The following is a 20,244-nucleotide window of genomic DNA, read 5'->3' on the forward strand; positions in this document are numbered from 1 at the left end:
TGTTTCTTTGTGTTCACTGTTAGCTTTCACTCCTTTCTTATCATTCATCTTTGTCACCCATAAATTACTTCAGAACTGCATTGATGGCCAAGATGGGGTCCCTGGTAAGCAGGCTCCAGCTGCCCTTTGCAAATTCCAAAGAGCTACTTATATAAAGGTTCTCCACAAATCTTGCTGAAACCTTATAGAGATTTCATTTTCCCATATGCTGCCATAGCTGTTGTTAGTTGCATCATATAGAAAACAGACAGTATCTTCTGGAAATGTGCACAAGACTTGCGTGCTTATTTATAATTTTGAGTGTGTGCAGAAGAAACATTAAAAACCATCTGTTTGTATGACATTATTCTCCTTTGTGTATATTTCTGTTGGACTGCATTTGATAGTTCCAGAATAGATTATGATCCCATTGTATGTAGCCCTAGCATGCCTGTTCCAAATGACATTCAGTCAAATTAAACAAGACAGATGAGGAGAAGGAGATGTAAAAAAGGTGCTTTACGCAGCATGCAAATTAGGAAAGTTCCAGATTCTGTATTAACTCCTTGCATTTTCTTACTGTGTACGCAGTCTCTACTCTCTATTCCATTCCAGACTACTCCAGTGCTTTTAAAGGTTCCAGAACTGCTATGCTGATAACTTAAAACTAGAGATTTAAGGACTGCTCCTGTGAGCAGGAGTCTTGGGAGATGGATGATTTTGACAGTTTGAAACGAAATTGTTTTGACACCACTAGATGGGGCTGGTGCCTTTTTTATTTTTATCGAAGCATAAAAGAAAATGCAGACCAGGATCTTACAGTTAGGATAGTATGTCATGAGCATCTTTGAAATTCTTTCAGAATAATTCAACGTTTGTACATTTATTTCATAACGGACAGTTTTTGAAGTTACAGTATGGGACATTTGTCTAAGATTTAGGATGATATTGCTTTAATATCAGGTGGCTGTGTTATTTCCACTAGGTGCTTTCCATTTTGAAATTACTACAGTTCAAAGGCTTGTATTTGATTGGGATTTTTTAAAGGTACTGTTAGTTTTGCATTTAATTGTTTACTTATCTTTTCTCCGTATCATTTTTTTTTAAAAGTTTTCTTCTGTATTCTTAATAATCTATGATGCAAATAGGTCTGTCCTCACATAATCCAGTTTATTTTCACAGGAAAATCACAAAGGCATTCATCTCTGTAAAACTCACACAGCTTCCTTCTGGGAACTTGGAAAATTTTGTGTGAGGTAAAGGTGGGACAAAGTATTACCTCAAATAGTCCCACGAAGAAGATATGAAAGAAAACTACATTCAGGAATTATTTGTTTTAGATATGTTTTGTAAATGCTGTCCTTTCAAATGAGTTTTCTTAGAGAAATACAGAAAAACTGCTTGGGCCTGTAGCAAGCCAGATGCATCAATGCCATTTCAGAACATCTAGCATGTGTAAGGCAGTAGAAATACAGTGTGATTTTTGCAGTTGTAAGAGGGTGATTGGGGAAAAATTCTGTGAAAGAAACAGACGCTAACCTTTTCCTTTGCATCTTTTTGGGGTAGAGACTACTCGTTATTTCTCTTTACACTAGTTGGCAGGAGTAAGTTTGTTGAGTATAATGGGTACAGAAGTATAGCTTCAAGGGGCTAAATTTTCTTTTTAAATATCTTCATTAAAAATATTTTATAACACAATTCCTTAAACAAGATGCATTTAAATAATAGTGGTGGTGCTGGTCTAAGTTTTAACATAATTTGTTCTCCCCTTGCTTATGGCTTAAAAAAAAAAAAGCTTTTAAAAATGAAATCATGAAAACTATCTTTGAAACATAAATACTGTTTCCATTACTGTGATTTTTAAGAGAGGTGTTAGTATTTCACAGTGACCATAGGTTCTGAGTAGCATTTATAAAGTGCTTAAAGCATGGTAAGTGTAGTTAATCACTAAAAGAATGTTCTGTTCCAGCAGAAGTGCTAAACGGGTTATGAACTGTTATTATTGCTTGGTTAATAGGATCAGAAATTTGTAAACTGTATGCGTTGTATATTTGATAGGGTCAAAATACAGTACTTATTTTTAAACCTTGTACAGGAGTAATTGCTAACATAGATAATATAAATATACTGAAAATTCAAAGTTTTCTTAGTACTTGAAACCTGACAGGTTTTTATTTGATTACAGCTTACTTCAGGTACAATCTTTAACTTTCAGGTGGTCTGGAGTCACTGAAAAATCTTCAGCGATTGATTGTGGACCATAATCAGTTAGTCAGCACAAAAGGTCTTTGTGAGGCACCTACTCTGATTCACCTAGACTGCTCTTTTAATCATCTCACACAAGTTGAAGGCATTGAGAACTGTGGCCTACTTCAAATTCTGAAGTTGCAAGGCAATAATCTCCAGGAGGTATGATTGAATGAAGTATTTTGTTGCTCCTGAGTCCTTGAAAAATTTGCCGTAGAGTAATTGTATTTCCCTCATCTGTTTATAGCATCTAGTCTGCAGTTTGTATTATATGATGCTTTATTCTTGGTTTAAAATGTAACAGAATATTATTACATGTAAGTAATAGTACAAGCTGATTTGATGCATGCTGATCCTCTGAAAGTTGAAATTCATGCTGCAGCATTTCAAATAGGAAAATGCTCATATTTACTGATGATGAGTCTCTTCAGAATCCGAGAAGAAAACAATTGTCAATAAGCATCAAATAACTGCAAAATAAAATTCCATTGTTCTTTCTCTAATTCATATTAATTTTAAATAACCATCTCTTTTCTGTTTAGCTTCCAAGACTGGAAAATCATGTTCTCTTAAGAGAATTATATTTGGATGACAATAGCATCTCTGATGTGAGAATGCTTTCTTTGCACTGGTTGCCTCTATTGCAGATTCTTTTGCTGTCTCAAAATAGGTGAGCAAGAAACAATCTTCTTCTTACAAAACAGATGCAGAGTAATTTATTAACGTAACACTTATATGAAATGTATAATAATCAATATGATTGAAATATCACTATCCTTTCCAGATATTCTGTGAAAATATGTAGTTGACAAGTAATTTTCTTGGCTACCTTTAGCAATGAGTATGAAAAGTATTTTTTTCTACTAGATGATATATGAAAATAATTTTTGAGTTTTGTGGCATCGTTAAAATCATGTTGTTTCTTTTTTTCCTTTCTTTAGCAATTGTTTCTAGAGTATGTCTGTCAAACTTCATATTTCATAGCTAGCTTATTCGAAACAGACTTCAAAGGCTGTGTTAAGTGCAGCTACTAGAGTTACAAAGGACAAATGAGATTGTTGATCTTTATTTTACATACATTTATTAGTGCCCTCCAAAACAAGCATATTTGCTTTAATTTTTCAGTCTTATTGTTCAAGTATAAAATAAAAAAAGAAGGATGAAGACAAGCAGCATAAAACTAGATCATGCGCTCAAGTACTCTGTAGTTAGATTTCCATTCGTGTTCTAGCTAATCTGTACATCTGTAGAGGTAGAATGACCACGCATTCAAGAGTCAAAATATTAATTTCCCCTCATTGTTGGGCTTTTAAGTTGTTGGGTTTTTTGTTATTTCATTAGTTCTTCTGGAGTCTGGAGAGAGTGTTTCCTGCCTGTGATTAACAAGAGCAGTAGTTGTTAGGTAGTGAATCACGTGTATTGGTTTAATTCATGTTTGTCACTTTTGGAATTTTCCTTGTCCTGTTCAGCTTTTTGTGGAACATGTAGTAATGTGACTCTATCTTCTTGTAGTTTCTTCCTCTTCCTTCAATTTGCTTTTTGTTAAAATTAAAGTGTAGCTATGCTGTGTGTAATAATAAAAAGTTTGCAAAACTGTTTGAAGAGTTCATGTGCCAGCTAGGGAAAGAACAAACTTAGAAGCGCATTCTAAGGCATAGCTTGAATGGAGTCTCTGGATCTAGGTTGTGCTAGACTGGCAGTGTAGATGCACCGTATATCACCCACCTGTCCCATGATCCTACAGTTTTTAATGTCCACTTCAGTGCTTATTCTGCTTTTCCAGTGGCCAAGCTGAGATGCGGTGTTTTGTCCACTGAATTTCTTCTGCTGGACTGGGAGAAAGTGCGTACTTTTGCATCGGCAAGCTGGGTGTGCTGAAAATAAACACACACCTCCTCCTGAAACAATTAATTAACTTTCTTTCCTTGATGTATCTATAGTTTATCTCAAATCTTTTTAACAAACAGGATGAAATAGCGTTAAATGCATATTAAAAACCTCAAAATTTCTGACAATTCAGTAGCCTGTTCTGTTACACTCACTTTATGTACGCTTATAAGCAGCTCCATATGTGTGTGCTATAACATAAGTAACTTGATGTTCTATAGAAACAGTGAATGTAATGGAGTAAGCTGTTGAAAGAAAAGCTGTTTCTTTACTTTTATCCTACAGCTAGTGCAATTTTGTGAATTTTTTTCAAGTGTGCACTGAGTGCCATTTCCTTTTCACTGATTGTGGGAAGCCCATAATGGCAATTCTATGAATCTGTATTCTTTCTAAAAGTGAAGTAATGTGAAAAGAAAATTCTTGCACTAATGCGCAGGGGTTTTTTTTGTTCCTGAGATGCTTTGTGTGTATCATAAACCCAAAACTGCCAAAGGTAAAACTAAAAAAAAAAATTAATCTTTTAAAGCCTACAATCTAGCAACAAGGAGTTATAGTAGGTAGTGATTAACTTCTTCTTATTAAAAAATGGCAGCTACTTCACCAATAGTGCTTTTATGAAGTGTTTTATTGGGGCTTGAACATAAAAAACATGTACTTGGTCAATTGACCAAAGTCAGTGATGAATATCCTTCTGACTAGGTTACTGCAGAATTGGGACTATGAAGATCTGTGCTCTATTTTACAGCAGCTGGAGAACACTAATGTTGTTAGTTTTAAAAAAGGCACCATTTTTCTTTTGTTGTGGATAAAGATTTATGTGTAGGAGAGAAAAACCTTGCCCCTGGAACTAAAATTAATACATTTTCAATATGTTAAGAGTTCATGTGGTATTTAAGTGGGATTGCATGTAAATATAATTATATAATTTACTTGTTAATGTCTTTTTCATTTAGATGTTTTACAGTGAGACACTAAATCCCTTTGCTGTTCAGGTAGCCGTTACCTTTTTTTTTTTCCCCCAACTTCAAACTGGATAAATTTATCCTTCTTAGAATTTCTCTTTTAATGTGGCATTAATGTGACCAGTTTTGGGTTTTTTTCTGTCTCTTCTTTTCATTAAGATAACCTAAATGTGGTAGGAAAAAAATCAGTTATCTGCAAAAATTCCTATTTTGGGAGATGCTGGTTTGGCCAGAATCAAATTCTTCATGAATGTATTGCTCCTATGTTTGCAAGTCTTCCTAAAAGAATCCTATTCTTAAATGGCTTATAACTGAAATGCTAAAAAGTCGACTCAACTCTTTCCTAGTACTTATTGTTCTCTCTGCTTAAATGTATATGGTATCGGTTAAAAAACCAAATTTCTGAGATGTAAGAGTTGAACACGCTGTCATTACAAATCATGATGATTTGGAAATTTGACAGCTTTTCCAGTGTCACCATAATAAATCTAAATGTCATCGGATGTCAGTGATAAAAAAGCTATACTTATGTATGGTGTGTTTTCCTCGCATCTCATCCGTACCAGTCTAGATTTTTTTTATAACTTTCAGTAATTCTTCGTTGTTGATAAGTTTATCTCCAAGTGCATCACACTATAGAGAATACTGTTGAAGTACTGTTTACCAGAGCATTCCAGAAACAAGTGGTTAACTGATACATTTCTTGTATTATATTTGATTATTCTTATAAATATGGTGAATACTGCAGAGTAAAAGGTTTTTATTTTTAAAGAATGTAAAAGAAATACAGGTATTATCTAAAGATATAGATTAATATAAATGTATTTTTAATTATTTTGCTCTCCTTGCTAACTTTCATGTTAACATGAATGACAGTTTTTCTGGAGAAAAGCAGATGCACAGCAGGATTCAGACCATTCAAAGCAGTAACTGCTATTCGTATTCAGAAAAAAAAATCTTTATTTTTTCTGATGCAAACTTGCAACTATTCTGGTCTCTTAAATCTTTTTTTCTGTTGCTCTCTGTGTCCTGTCCTGCTACAGCCTTAAATGGGAGCAGAAAGAGGAAGCTATAGCTTGCATTTTTTTGAATATCTTTTTACTTTTGTGTCTTCTTTGTAATTTATATCTCTCTTATGCCCAGGGCTAATGTGACAAGGTCAAGTAGTATTAAGTTTTCAGTAATGTCCTTTGTCTTTCTGGTTTGAATTTTCTTAGGAAAGAAGTTAACAAAGAATGTCAGTAAAGGAAGGCTATAGAACGATGGGGAAACATTTTAACTCTCATAATGCCAATGGCAGGCAAGGGTAGTCTAGTACAAGTATAATTTCTAATTCACCAAAGCATGTACTGATAAAGATTCAGAGAACTCATTTAATATAAATAAAATACTATGTTATCATTCACCCCTTGTGCAAATTAGGATATTTATTTTCCTGAGTATTTCTGAATATGTGACTCTGTAATGTGAATAGTGGATTTTCAGTCTTTGCAGCTGTACTGTTAGTCACTAATATCTATGATGATATTTGTTACAAGTATTATATTGGCTACTGTCAATAATATTATTAATAAATTTATTATATTATGCTACTGAGAACCTAAAATGCTGATATTTGTAGTGCTATGTACAGATCTAAGTTTAATTATTTTTAGAGTTAATACTTCATATTTATTTGATTCCATGGAAGGCTGCCAAGGAGGTAATAGAACTAGATAGGTCTAGACCCAGGAGAACTTTAAACTGTGGTTTCAGAAAGAAATGGAAGCATAGTGACATATACTTAATTGGCTTTATATCTGTTTCTATGTTATTATTAAATATTATGCTGCCATATAAAAGTAATTGTCAGCTGAATGTGATTTTTGTTGTTTTGCATATTGTCAAATTTTCAACAAGATTAAAGTATCTACAACAAGCATTTTGTTTGTACCAGTGACATCCAGCTCTGTCTTTCAGTTGCAATGCCCATGTTAGAAATAGGACATAGTCGCACATTTCAGCTGCAAATAAGTATTTTTGACTCTGACTAGTTGCAAGTTTGTAGAGTGAGTGGGTCTTTTTTTTTTCTGACCATAAGAATTCCGATTTATAGCTTTCAAAGGCACTATACCCTCAGAAAATACTGCTTTCCATAAAAATTAGCAATTACAAAGTGACCACACATTTGACAATTAGTGTTACCATTCGTCTATTATGCTTAGGCCTTGTTCATTCAGAGATGCACCGAGTTACCAAAACGTGTTTGGTTTTTTTTTAACAGATATTGTTGATTTAGTATGTGCTTATATATAAGCAGTCTGGTTTTAGTTGAAGAATTTATTTCTTTACATTATGATTTACATTATTTTTCCTCCCTCTTTCATAATTATCATAAAACAAAATAAAATTTTAAATCTGAAATGTAATATGTGGAAATAGCCTGGCAGTTGTCTCCTAGTTGCACCAATGCAAGTTTGTAAGTAAAGAAATTTGAATACACTGGACGCTAATGTTTTAATAGTAGTGATATATACATATTACAGTCCAGAATCCTTTGTACATATGAGTGTCAGATCAGTTTCCTTACATTTACTCTTCCATACTACGAAGAATTTTGTTATGGCGTTACTACTGCTTTGTTGCACAAGGAAAGTTCTGATATGCAAGAAGAGCAATTCCATAGCTGTCTGTATAAAAGGCACCTATTTGACACTGCTTTACAGAAGTAGTAGGACAGTGGAAGCCCAGGGCAGTGCAGCCTTGACTTGTTAAGAAATACAACTGTGACAACAGTTGACTATCTTTGGTAACTAGTTTTAAAATCTAGGAAGTAATACGCGGAGTGGAGAAGGGAAACAAACTGACAAGAAGTTTCAGCAATGAAAAATGAAGAAAGCGGGAAGAGGAAAAGCAGGTTTTTTTTGTTCTCCAGAATTGAAGTCTTGTGTTAGTTTCTTTCTACTTAAGATGCCTAAAGAAAAGCCAGTAGAGTTGTGTAAATCTTACAAGACTACAGATTCTCAGCACTAAATGCAAGGAACAGCATGAAATACTTAGCAGATAAAACAAAACATTAATGAATAAATATTAAAAACTGAACTATTAACAATTATTTTCAAGTTAAAATGTCAGTAATTAGTTCTAGCACCTTGGATAGCTAAGGAGTGTTTTCTTATAGAAATAAGTAAATTGTCATAACTATGGAAGATTTGGGTACCCTTCTGCTTATGAACTGTTGCTTTATTTAATTGAAAAAAACCCTCTTCTGTTTTGTTCTTAGTTTAACTGAGCTTGTGCCTTTAAATTCATTTGTGTCTTTGGAAAAGTTGGATATCAAAAATAACTACTTGTCAGGTGAGTTGTATAAAGAACATAAAGCACCATCCAAAAAAGAACTCTTAAATTATTAACTTATTTTATCTTGATTGTTCCCATTTAGTTTAAAAAGACATTTATACAGAAAATATATAAATTGCTTTCTGAACTTGGATGTTATAGATGTTGATCATAACTATGCGCTATAGATAGCAGAATTGCTTGTAGTCTTTTATGATTTTGGTACATCATATAAGATTTTATGAGAGTTAATATGATTCTGTATTCAAGTTTATATTTGATTTTCTTTCCTGCTACAACACAGATCTTAAAGATGTCATTATGTGGTTAAGTGGCTGTCATAAATTAAGGGAGTTGTCCCTCAGTGGAAATCCTTTTCTCCAAGAAAGGAATTGGAGGTAGGAAAATTAATTTAATGTAATTTGCTAAATTAATCAGCAAAATCAGCCAAAAGCTAGGTGTACATACATTAGTTAAATAGTAGAAATGAGACAAGTATGAACGCTACCACAAATTGGAGGAAAAATGTATGAAAATAACAAGTAAAATTCAGTTCTATGATCTTTATTTTCTAAGAATTCCAGTTTGTGGGTTTGTTTAAATAAAAATCTTGATGTTTCGCCTAGCACCTATAACCTTAATAGGAAGTTTGTGCTAAAATTCAACAGTGGTCTCTCTGTGCTCTTTAACTATTATCCTAAATGAGTGTTTTTCTTTATGATAATTTGTTTAAGTAAATGCAGAAATTATAATCATGATATAGACATTCTCTGTCTGTTACTGCTTCTTTGTCCACTGACCACAATATCTTCTTTTTTCAGCTTGAGATCTGGTTGTTCCTCTTTACTGATAAGTTTACCATCTTTGGTAATTTTAACATTCTGAGGTTTTGTCTGACTTTTATTACCCTGTTTTATATTTTATTAATACTTTTGCTCAAAGACATGACCATCCACTCAACCTGTCTTCTCCTGCTCTTTCAACTGCACTGTTTAAAGCCTTTATTTTTTTTCTCAGACTATTAACTGTCTTACTCTGCTTACTTGCCCTCCTCACAGCCATCAATTTCTAACTATCACATAGTTTCTTATAGTGTTTCTCTTTCTGCTTTTCTGTCTTTTTTTCTTCCCTATATACTTCTTCCATCAGTTCATCCGTTCACTGCCTAACAGTCTTGCTGCTTTGACAGGCTCACACTGCACATAGCTAGAGAAAGAGTGGTATCTATAATAAATGTATCAAGGAATCCTTGGTGTAGCATCTTTTAAGGAAAAAAATTTAGAAGAAGAAAAAATCAGAATGAATGGTTGATTTTTCCTTTGTAGCTGAAGGTTTGGCTTTTTTTCTTTTTAAAAGAATTCCTTATCGTTGCACAAAATAGTAGCTCTTATGATTATGAAAGAGTCACAGATGTAAAAATAATGTTATTCTTTGCTGAGTATTGTGTCCAGGTCTGGAATCCCCAAAGCAGGAAGGATATGGAACTTTTGGAACAGGTACAGAGGAGGGCTATGAAGATAATCAGAGGGCTGGAGCACCTCTGCTTTGAGGACAGGCTGAGAGAGTTTGCGTCGTTCAGCCTGGAGAAGAGAAGGCTCTGGGGAGACGTCATAGCAGCCTTCGAGTACCTGAAGGGAGCCTACAAGAAAGCTGGGGAGGAACTTTTTACAAGGGTGTGTAGTGATAGGATGAGAGGGAATGGCTTTATATTGTAAGGGGGAAGATTTAGAATAGACATTAGGAATAAATTCTTCACAATGAGGGTGGTGAGGCACTGGAACAGGTTGCCCAGGGAAGTTCTGGGTGCTCACCCCCATCCCTGGAAGTGTTCAGGGCCAGGTTGGATGGGGCCTTGAGCAACCTGATCTAATGGGAGGTGCCCCTGACCGTGACAGGGGGGTTGGAACTGGATGATCTTTAAGATCCCTTCCAACCCAAGCCATTCTTTTACTCTATAATACTGAAATAAAATTAGAGTTGGACTTAGAGACTGGTATATGTGTACATAGTAAAACCAGATAGGGTAGAAAGGGAACTTGACATATGAAATGAGATGCTGTCACTAGAATCCTTGAAATCAGTAGTTGTGATAGGAATGTATTTGTAAGCTATGTGAATGAATTGTACATGGATAAGGGTTTATGTATATTTTTTTGTATTTTAGTAGAAGTTGCCTGGTTTCTTGAATTCATTGGTTTGAAACCCTGTCTGAGGGCTAGTGCTATCAAGACTTAAAGCCATCTGAAAGAACTGCTCAGCAATAGAATAGCAGTACTGTTAATTTTATATCAAGTATTCTTTCAGCTTCCTTTGAATTCATGCTTTCTAGTCTACCAGCCTTCAGGAGCAGAATGACAAGTTGGAAATGCAATTTTAGATTTTTAGTTGGTGTTCCAGAATACATATGTTGAAATGGTAGAGTGTCTTTTAGTAAACTCATACTATAATTCTATTAAATGTACAAAGAATAATTTAATCAATAAGACTTTGAAAAATTGCTGGTTCTTTCAGCTAAGGGAATGAAGAATTTATCTAGGAATGTGTTGACATGATAAAATGTCTCAGGAAATTAAAGGAGACACAACAGTTAGGCTATTATGTTGTGTATAATACAAACAGGTGACTGAGATTTTTTAAATAGGGAAATATGATTTTTTTTTTAATTTTTGGTTTTTAAGCCTAGGAATTTGAAACAGTTTTCAGTCCATTTCTATCAAAGGTGTTCATTTTGGGGGGGGTTGGGCTAAATGACCTTTAAAAGTCCTTTCCAACCCAAACTGTTCCATGATCCTATGATTTCATGATTCAATGAAACTAGGATGAGTTTTACAAACATTTACTTTGTTGTTCATTTCTGTAACAATCAGAATTTTGAAGAATGACCAAACTATTCCTTGTATAATTTCAGGTCAATTAAAATGAGACTTTACACTGCACTGTTGCACAAGAATGTGTTTTGATAAATTGTGTTTACATTTGATATATTAGATTGCCTAGTACTGCAACAGCAAATATGTGTTTTTATGTATGTGTTGTATTAAGAGAAAAAAACAAAAACAAAACCACCCTTACATGTACGAGGTCTGACACAAAAAAAAAAAAAAAGAGACTGTGCCTGTATCTTCGTATTCAACAAATTAAGAAATTCACCTTTAAAATAATTCCTTTCTGAGTTTACACACAGCTGCATACAATTCTGCCAATGTTCAAAGCAATTCTGCAGATCAGTTCCTGAAAGGCTGTTCTGGATCTCCGTTGTTTTTGGTTTCACATCTTCTACTGACAAAAAAGGTGTTCCTTTGAGCACTGACTTGATCTTTGGGACCCCTTCACTGTAAGCCTCAGTCAATAACTGAAAAGTTTCTGTCACAGATTTCTTCTTTTTCACAAGAAATGTGATGTTAACTCACTGTTAAGTCTTGCACACTGACATTTTTCAACCGAGGGTAATAAGGTATCTGTATTTAAATGTGTCTACATGTACTGAGTGAAGCAATCGAGTTTAGCCTTGTCTCACTTTTGACAGGTTGGTACATGTTCTATAACTATGTCTTTTTTTCTGTCCTCCCACTCTTGGTTCCTGAGCTATAGGGTTAGTCTGAGGGATTTTTGTGTCAGAGCTTGTATATCTTCCACTAAAAGATTTTTGTGCAAATTTCTCAATAGTATATCAGTGGAAAAAAGAACTGTTTGAAACTTATAGTTGGAAATCTTAGAGTGGCTTAAAAGAAAGCTGTACAAATATATTTTCTCTTGATTTGTTTTTTTTTTTCAATGAGCATACTTATTTGCATTCCCATAATACTTCAGGTAATTTTGTGAATTAAATTCAGTGACTGTGACAATATCTTAATTTCCCATTTGCATTGTTTTAATTATCACCATTTTACAGAATTACTGTTATTTCTCATTTCACTTATTACCTGGAGGGAAAACCTATCTGAATTCCAATTTAACTATAAGAACTGACACTTTAGATTACTTGACCCAATAGAGCTCTTATGATTAGACAAGAGATTCATTTGTCTAAAGGATTTAAAGTATGGGATACTATAAAATATGGATTTGCTGAATACAGCCTTGACCATATCTTCAGGCAATATGTTCCAGTGAACTTTACATAACCCCTTGATACCAACAAAGGAATTAGTTGTAAAGTTTCCCGATTGGTTTTGTACTTTCATGTCCAGCCAGTGATAACACCAACAAAAGTGAAGTAGTAAGAAAATGCTTTTTAAAAATTAAACCCTGGGATCAGTCTGAGCACTCCTAGGGGAATGTGTTTCAGTGCTGTAATGATTAATAGATCCTCTTAAGTGACAGAATATTCACCAGGAAGTTTTCACTAAATGAAATATTGACTCAGCCCTTCACCAGGAGAAACCCAGCTGGAAAAACTAGTGTTGAGATCCCAGGGCTCTAAGACACGATACTTCCAGCATCAATCAACTTTGATATGGCGTATTTTTAATGTATCACTGTTCAACTTCAGCTTTAGTAATTCCCCTCTATGTTTTCAGGGACTGTCTGTCTAGACCCATTGCTTTATTCCAAATGTAATAGTCCTTTATATTCACAGGGAATAGTCAGGGAGTTCTCAGCTTTTGAAAATGGTATCTTTTTTTAATGGTAAGGGAACTTACAGCCTATAATAAGTGTTTCCATGTGTGTTACTTAAAACTAACTGAATGTTGATGTATTAATTTAAATAATTTTGCATTCTTGAAACTTTCAAAAAATTTGGTCTGTTATAAGAAATATTTGAAGGAAGTTTGCAGTATTAGATTATGTTTCATAATAACCTAGAAGAGACGGCATTGATACTGTGTTTTTTTAAATCAGTAGATGAGTTTCTCCTATGTATTTTTTCTTACCTCAGTGGCCCTGACTGTCCTTTTCATAGCAAGGAAATGTCATCTCTTCTGTTATCCCTTTCACTGACCCAAATTCAAAATTTCAAAGGTGGATTTTTTCCAATAAGTCATAGTTAATATTATATTGCTCTGTGTGGTATATGCAAATACTATAAGCAGTAAAACTGACAATGTTTAGTATTCTGTGAAGTTTTCAAATCTAATCCTTTCAATATGCCAACAAAGCCAGTGCTGTATCTGAATCCTGTGACTTAGCTTCCTGTCTTGCCTGCTGATCAAATGCATTGCAGGTGCCTGAGCACAGGTGTGTCAGATTTTCCTATTGGTGGTCAAGCAGGTAAAATGCTAGCTTTAGTGAATTAAGAATGTTGTCATTGACCTCCCTGGGGTCAGCATTTCAGCAGCTGTCTTTATGCCAACAAAGTATTATGAAAAATAGTTTTCTTAGTGAGATTTCTTACCAGTTTTATGGTTTACTAAGAATAAAGGTTTTTTTAGTATATCGACATATTAAGTAAGAATGAATATATGCAAATACTTAGAACTTTTACATTCTATCTCATTACACAATTGTATCAATAAATAGGGGGTGTTATTGGGACTTTATCACAAAACTAATGATGACTTTTTCATTTCTAAGGCCTTCCCTGTGTAAGGTTCTTCCTAGTTTACAGTTTCTTGATGGTGAAAACTTAAGCTGTCATGCTTTACCCACAACTGATGAAGAATCAAAAGCAAGAACTTGTATAGAACTTTATGAAGTTCAAATAGAAGAAAATATTGCTCTGAAAAAAAAGGCTGCTGAACTGGGGTATGTATTTATGTGACTATAAGTTGCTTTCAGAAATATGTTTTCATTTATCATTAGTGTAGTTCTTGGTGTCTTTCCTATGAAATTACTTAATTTTTCTCCTGGAAGTGTTTCATTCTAAGAAAGAGACTAGAATCATTCACTTCAGTGCAACAGGTATTTCAGATAGATGTTAAAATATGTGGGTCTCAACTTTTGTTTGTTTAAGTTTGAGAAAATAGATGGTACAAAACCTAGTAGTTGTTGAACAAATTCATACACACAACATGGTACAATGGTATGCAGGAATTGTAGCTTAAATCCTGAAGGTGTTATAATCATATTTAACATGACTTCCAGCTTCAGCTTAATCCAACTTAGTCTGGCTGCTGGTGCAATATGCTCTATTTTTTTTCCTGATTTTTTTTTTCATGTCTGTATTATTCATGTTCTAAATGATTGCAAAAGCTTTCACCTCTTTTTTTCTAAAAGCAGTGGATTGAATAGCTTAGTTTACAGGTCTTTGATTTTTATCATAGTTACCACCTTTATCATTGTTATCATGATTAGTTGTTGAGTGACTTCAGCTTTATCATTTATACCTGATATCTTTTCATCGCTTTACAATATGTAAACATTTCAAGTTTTTACCTTGGAAATATTGCACATTTTCTTCTTTCTTAGCTCCTTTTAATTTCCTAACAGGTTCACAATATCCTCGTAGTCCTTCTAATATCTAGCTTGTCTGCTGATGTTTGGAAAGGTAGTTTCCTTGATCCTGCCACGTACAGAATGTTATCCCAGAACAGGTGAAGCATGTGACATTTGACGGTACTTTAGTTTGAACTTCTCCTTGCGTACTTTGTAGATACAGGAAAAGTACCTATATTTTTCTCGTAATCTAGCTGATTTGCATTTACATGTAAACTTACCTATCTATAGTGTCATCTTACTATCTAATGGGACATTACATTGATGTGTTATCGGATGCTTTTAAGCTACAGTAAAATCTTATAAAACAGTTTCCTGTGAAAAGAGTTTATATTAAGAATTACATTGAAAGTAGATTGCGAAGAATTATATAGTGCAGTCTTCTAATGTTTAGGTGGCTTCTGAATCACATGTGTCTCTCCATTAAATCCCAAAAATACATCTTCACTTCTGTGATTTTTGGCTCCTGGTTTGCAGGTAGGAAGTTGATATTTGCTGATCTGTTTGCCATTTGAAATAGTGTTCTTTCTTTTTCTTAAAAGGAAAAGAGAAAAATTAAAAAATAAAAAAGGGTATTCCTCCTCCTTTATGGTAGAGAAAAATTTCTTACGTCTGAGATATAGGACCTGTTTCATCAGTATCCTTTGCAGAAAAAAATATGCCAATTTGTAATTAGAATATGACTTGTGAGAAAGCTGTAGTAGCATTTAAGGATTTAATTTTCATATATATTTCTGCCAGATTGTAAAAAGTGGGCAAGAAAGATAACATTCACAAAATTTCATGGTTTATTTAACTGCAGTCTGTATGAATCAATTAACTTTCAATAGTTAATGGCTTGTGCTACTTTCTGGAGGCTGAGACTTATCTTTATCAAGTCTCTCTTTATCAAGACAAGACCTGGGGCAGGAGTTGGAGTGCCCACTTATTATTGTTGCAGATGACAACAGTTGGGAAGAAACTGTTTATATACCTGAGGGAAGGGCTACCATTCAGAAGGACCTAGGCAAGCTGTGGAAACAGGCCAACAAGAACTTGTGAATTCAAAAAGGACAAGCACAAACTTCTTTACCTTGGAAGGAGTGACCCCTTGCAACAAAGGGGCTGGGCCTGACTGGTCTCTGCTGAAAAGGACCTTTGGATCTGTGTAGATAACAAGTTGAATGTGAGCCAGCAGTGTGCCCTGGAACCAAAGAATTTTCTGGACTGTATTTACAGGAACACAGCCAATAGATTGAGGAAGTTGTTATTTCCCTCTCTTCACCCCTTATTATCTAGAATACTGTTCCTGGTAGTTTAGGTCACCAGTACATAAAAGGCATTGATAAACTGGAACGAGATTGGTGTGTGAGATGGTCAAGGGGTTCTAGCCCATGCTCAAGAAGACAGAACCAGGGTCTTTGCAGTAATGCAAGGCAGAAGAGTGAGTAACAAGAACCTAGGATGAGACAAGAGAGGTTCAGACTGGTGTAGCGTGTTGATCTCAGCCAGTAACTAAGCACCCATCAACTGCATGCTTACTCCTCCCCTCACCAGCAGGATGGCAGAGAGAATCAGAAGACCAGAACCAAGAAAAAACAGTGAATGAAGATAAAGACAGTTTAATAAGTGAAGGAAAGAGTAGAGTAAAAAACCCAAAAAGCAATCACTCACTCATCACCTCCCACCAGCAGACTGATGCCCAACCATTCTCTGAGCAACAGCTACCTTGGAAAAAAAATTTATTTCTGAACTGACATTATAGGGTCTGGAATATAATTTGGATCAGTTTGTGTTAACTGGCTTGCCTGTGCCCCTTCCCAGCTTCCTGGCCACACAGAGCCTACTTGCTGAATGGGGCAGAGGAGGACTTCATTCTATTCAAGCACTGTTCAGCAACAGCTAAAATATTAGTATTTTATCAGTACAGTTTTGGTCACAAATCTAAAACACAGCACCAATTGGACAGCTTTAAAGAGAATTGACTCCATCACAGCCAGACACAGTACAACTGGTCATAAATAACCTTTTCACTGTTAGGACAGTGCTACATGGCATCAGGTTATGCAGAGAGGCTGTGCAATCTCTGTTCTTGGAGTTTTTCCAAGACCTGAATTGATAAAGCCCTGAGTAACCCGGTGTGATCTCAGAGCTAATCAAGCTTTGAAGCAAGAGATTGGACTAGAGATCTCCTGAGGGTTCCTGCAGTTGAGACTTCTTCTATGATTCTGTATAAGTTTTGTTTCAAAGATCTTGCAGCTGTTTGAGAAGAATAGTGGGAAGAAGAAATTATATAAAAATCCCTTCTTTCCTGAGGATATGGCTGGGGGAAGAGCAGGGAGAGAGTGGGTTGTGGGGTTTTTTGAAGTTTTGAGAATTAATTCTCAATCTGTTAAGTTGGTAACTTTGACATGGTTGAAGCAATCTCATATTAAATTTAGTCTTAAAATGAATTTCTTGTTTGTTAAAACACACTATGTTTTGGTCAAAATAAAAGTACAATTTATAGATGATTTGAAAAGTGTCGAAAACTGCAGTTCATAAAAGGAACTGTAAACAACTTTTTTGTACATAAGCCTTTAAAAGCACAGCTATTATATGTACATAATGCAATACGTTCCCTGAATTAATGTGACATTGCTAAAAAACAGGCCAACAATAGAAGAAACTTCTGTCTGTTTCACATCTTGCTAAGTTATGAGCCCCTGTAGGTGTGACCTCAAGTATGTAAGCTGCCAAAAGTAATCGCTTCTTGCTTTCCTAATCCATGTTTCATAACCACTGCTGCCCGGTTAAATTGTTTGTTGTTTCTGCCTGAAAATTCACTGTGCTTCCCATAGTTAAGTATTAAACGTATTTTAAAATTAAATTTCTCGATTCTAATGAATGCTTTCTGTAACATAATCTTTAGATATCTTGTAAAGAGTAGAAATTAATACAACAACTTGACTGCACTCATTTGCTTTCAGTCATCACATATGCAGATTTCAGGGTAGTTTATAGGCGTTTCTCCTAACACAAGTTATATTTCACCACAGTGTTATGGAATCATAGAATGGTTTGGGTTGGAAGGGTCCTTAAAGATCATCTAGCTGCAACCCCTCTGCCATGGGCAGGGACATGTCCCACAAGATCAGGCTCCACAAGGCCCCATCCAACCTGGCCTTGAACACCTCCAGAGAGGGGGCAGCCACAACTTCCCTGGGCAATCTGTGCCAGTGCCTCACCACTGTTACGGTGAAAAAATACTTATGTCTAATCTAAATCTGCCACCCTCTGATTTATACCCATAAACATTACAAACAAAAGCTCAGTTAAAATTAGGATGTGCTAGTTGCACATTCCATGTATCAGAATTTATACATTCCTTTTTACAAAACGAACCAAATGATGATTTGTGTTTGGGGGAGGGGAGGAATCTAACCCTTCAAATAATTAACTTGCCAAAACCACAGTAGAGCTGCAAACTGAAAACATGATGCTAGGTGCAATGGCCAGGAGAAAACTGCCATTGCTGGTTAGAACTGGCAATGTTTGTCTGCTGTCTCTTTTCCCTCTGAGAGGATTTTTTTCCTGTTGACTTTTCCATATAATTTTAACAGTCTCATTCTGATGAAATTATGCACTTTGAATAACCTAGCAGGCCTTGCAGGTGCAGTTACAAGAGGAAGTTTTCTAGAAAAGATGTCAGCTGTGTAAGCAAGATTCTGCTACCACCGTAAACTTTCAAAGTGGCTGCATTTTGGCTGATTTAAACTCCATTGGAACATCACTGAAAGAATGAATAACTTTTCAGTTTCTATTAAGTCAGCCAGTGCATGGATCCTTATGCCTCGTATGTGTCAGTGAGGTTTGCTTTTACCTTCCTAGACATTGCATGAGAAACTGAGCAGGTTTTGGTCTAGATTACCAAGATGACAATGATGGATATTCTTGGTTTGATGTTAGGACTAAAGTTGTAGCAGTCATTAATAAGTGCCTGACTTGAATTTCCAAATAGATTATAATTGAATTCTAATGCTTTTATCTTTCCTCAAAGTCCCTGGAAAATCCTAGCACCACCTGTGAGATATCTTTTTGGTAAGAAAAGCTACAAATGGCTTACTGCTCATAGCGTTTGTTTGTGAAAGTAATATTTTGGTCTTTAGGTACTAGCAGGGCCACTATCCTGGCACATTTGTACCTTCCTGTGAAAGACTGATATCCTCCTTTTCTGGCATATTCTCCTTTTCTCCACCTGCAAATCCAATGCATCCTTTTTGACTATGCTAAAATTTACATATGGCATAAATAACCTTAACTTGTTAAGATCAAAACAAAGCTATGGGTGGCCATTTAACGTATGGGAATGTCCTGATCAGAGCTGTAAGTCATAGTAATTTTGCTGTAGCAAGACTGCTGTATTCATTTATATTACATTATATGGTAAGCAGTCTGAGAGTATGAATACTGGTGCTTCCATCAGGATAATCGTGTTTTGTCAAGATGCCAATTTATGCTTAAAACCTTAGTTGTATCTTAACCAAGAAGCAATTCCAGAAAAGTTAGTGTGACTTGACCCATTGACTTAGAATGCCAAAAGGCCTGAAAGGCAACTTTGTCCTTTCTCTTTCTTCCTATGGGGGGTGCGAATCAGTCCTGGATGTGGCAGCTTCCTTTCTGTAGTTTGGATAAGTGATCTTTGCGAGCAAATTTCTGGTATTGAGAATTCAGTCCTTCTGACACACTTAGGAAACTGCAGTGCATTGATAGCTCTACCCCAAGCTCTTGAATAGTTGTTTTTTTCTTCAGAGCTGCCTGAAATCCCTATTTGCCTCAGGGAACCATGAAGCTAAGCTGACTGCCACCTAGCACTCAGGTTCCATCATAATACTTTGCTTTGGAGCTTCACCTTTGCAGGAGAGCCCCAAATACAGTTATCAAGCCACGTCTTTTGCTCATAATTCTCTGGGCTATCACTACAGCTTCCTTTCTTGAAACTTAGGCTGATCTGACTGACTAAAAGAAAAGCCACTGAAGCATAAAGGACAATCCGAAAATTCTACAAAATTAGAGTATAGTTGTGGATTTTCAGGGAATGCATGAGCTGGGAGATAGGGTGCATGCGCACAGTGACAGAACTATATTTTGCAGCCTTTGTTGGCCTGAACTGTTTCTGTTTGCCATATTCATAGCTACTGGAAGGGTGAAACAGCTGCACAAGATGTCAAAGGCGAGAATGCACAAGTAACCTACTTTGTTCACTGTTAAGATGTTTTGGTTTTCTTTGTTTATGTTTTTGAGGAATGAACAAGTATACTCAGAATATACTTTTCAGAAATAAATTTATTCTGTCCAGTGTATAAAACATTCTGGGTTTTTCTGCCATGTTTTAAGCCTCAAGTAAACAAACAAAACTAAAACAAGATAGAGGACAAAAGGTGGGAATGGACTTCGGTGGGGTTTTTTTTGTTTTTTCTTTTTCTGTCTTTTCCCCATAGTGTGTTTTGTAGAACTT

General features: G+C 35.3%; 1 protein-coding gene across 3 annotated transcripts in view; it reads left to right on the forward strand.

The window, feature by feature from the left end:
- The window catches only part of LRRIQ1 (leucine rich repeats and IQ motif containing 1), a 108,650-nt gene that overhangs the window by 13,941 nt on the left and 74,465 nt on the right, over window positions 1-20,244 (forward strand). For all 3 annotated transcript variants that reach the window (XM_069849815.1, XM_069849816.1, XM_069849817.1), the window contains exons 10-14: window positions 2,195-2,388; window positions 2,769-2,896; window positions 8,338-8,411; window positions 8,698-8,791; window positions 13,908-14,078. In XM_069849815.1, the coding sequence (XP_069705916.1) occupies window positions 2,195-2,388; window positions 2,769-2,896; window positions 8,338-8,411; window positions 8,698-8,791; window positions 13,908-14,078 (661 nt within the window). The remainder of the gene's footprint in view (window positions 1-2,194; window positions 2,389-2,768; window positions 2,897-8,337; window positions 8,412-8,697; window positions 8,792-13,907; window positions 14,079-20,244) is intronic.

The sequence above is a fragment of the Phaenicophaeus curvirostris genome, chromosome 1 (genome assembly GCF_032191515.1).
Source record: "Phaenicophaeus curvirostris isolate KB17595 chromosome 1, BPBGC_Pcur_1.0, whole genome shotgun sequence".
Classification (NCBI taxonomy): Eukaryota; Metazoa; Chordata; class Aves; order Cuculiformes; family Cuculidae; genus Phaenicophaeus; species Phaenicophaeus curvirostris.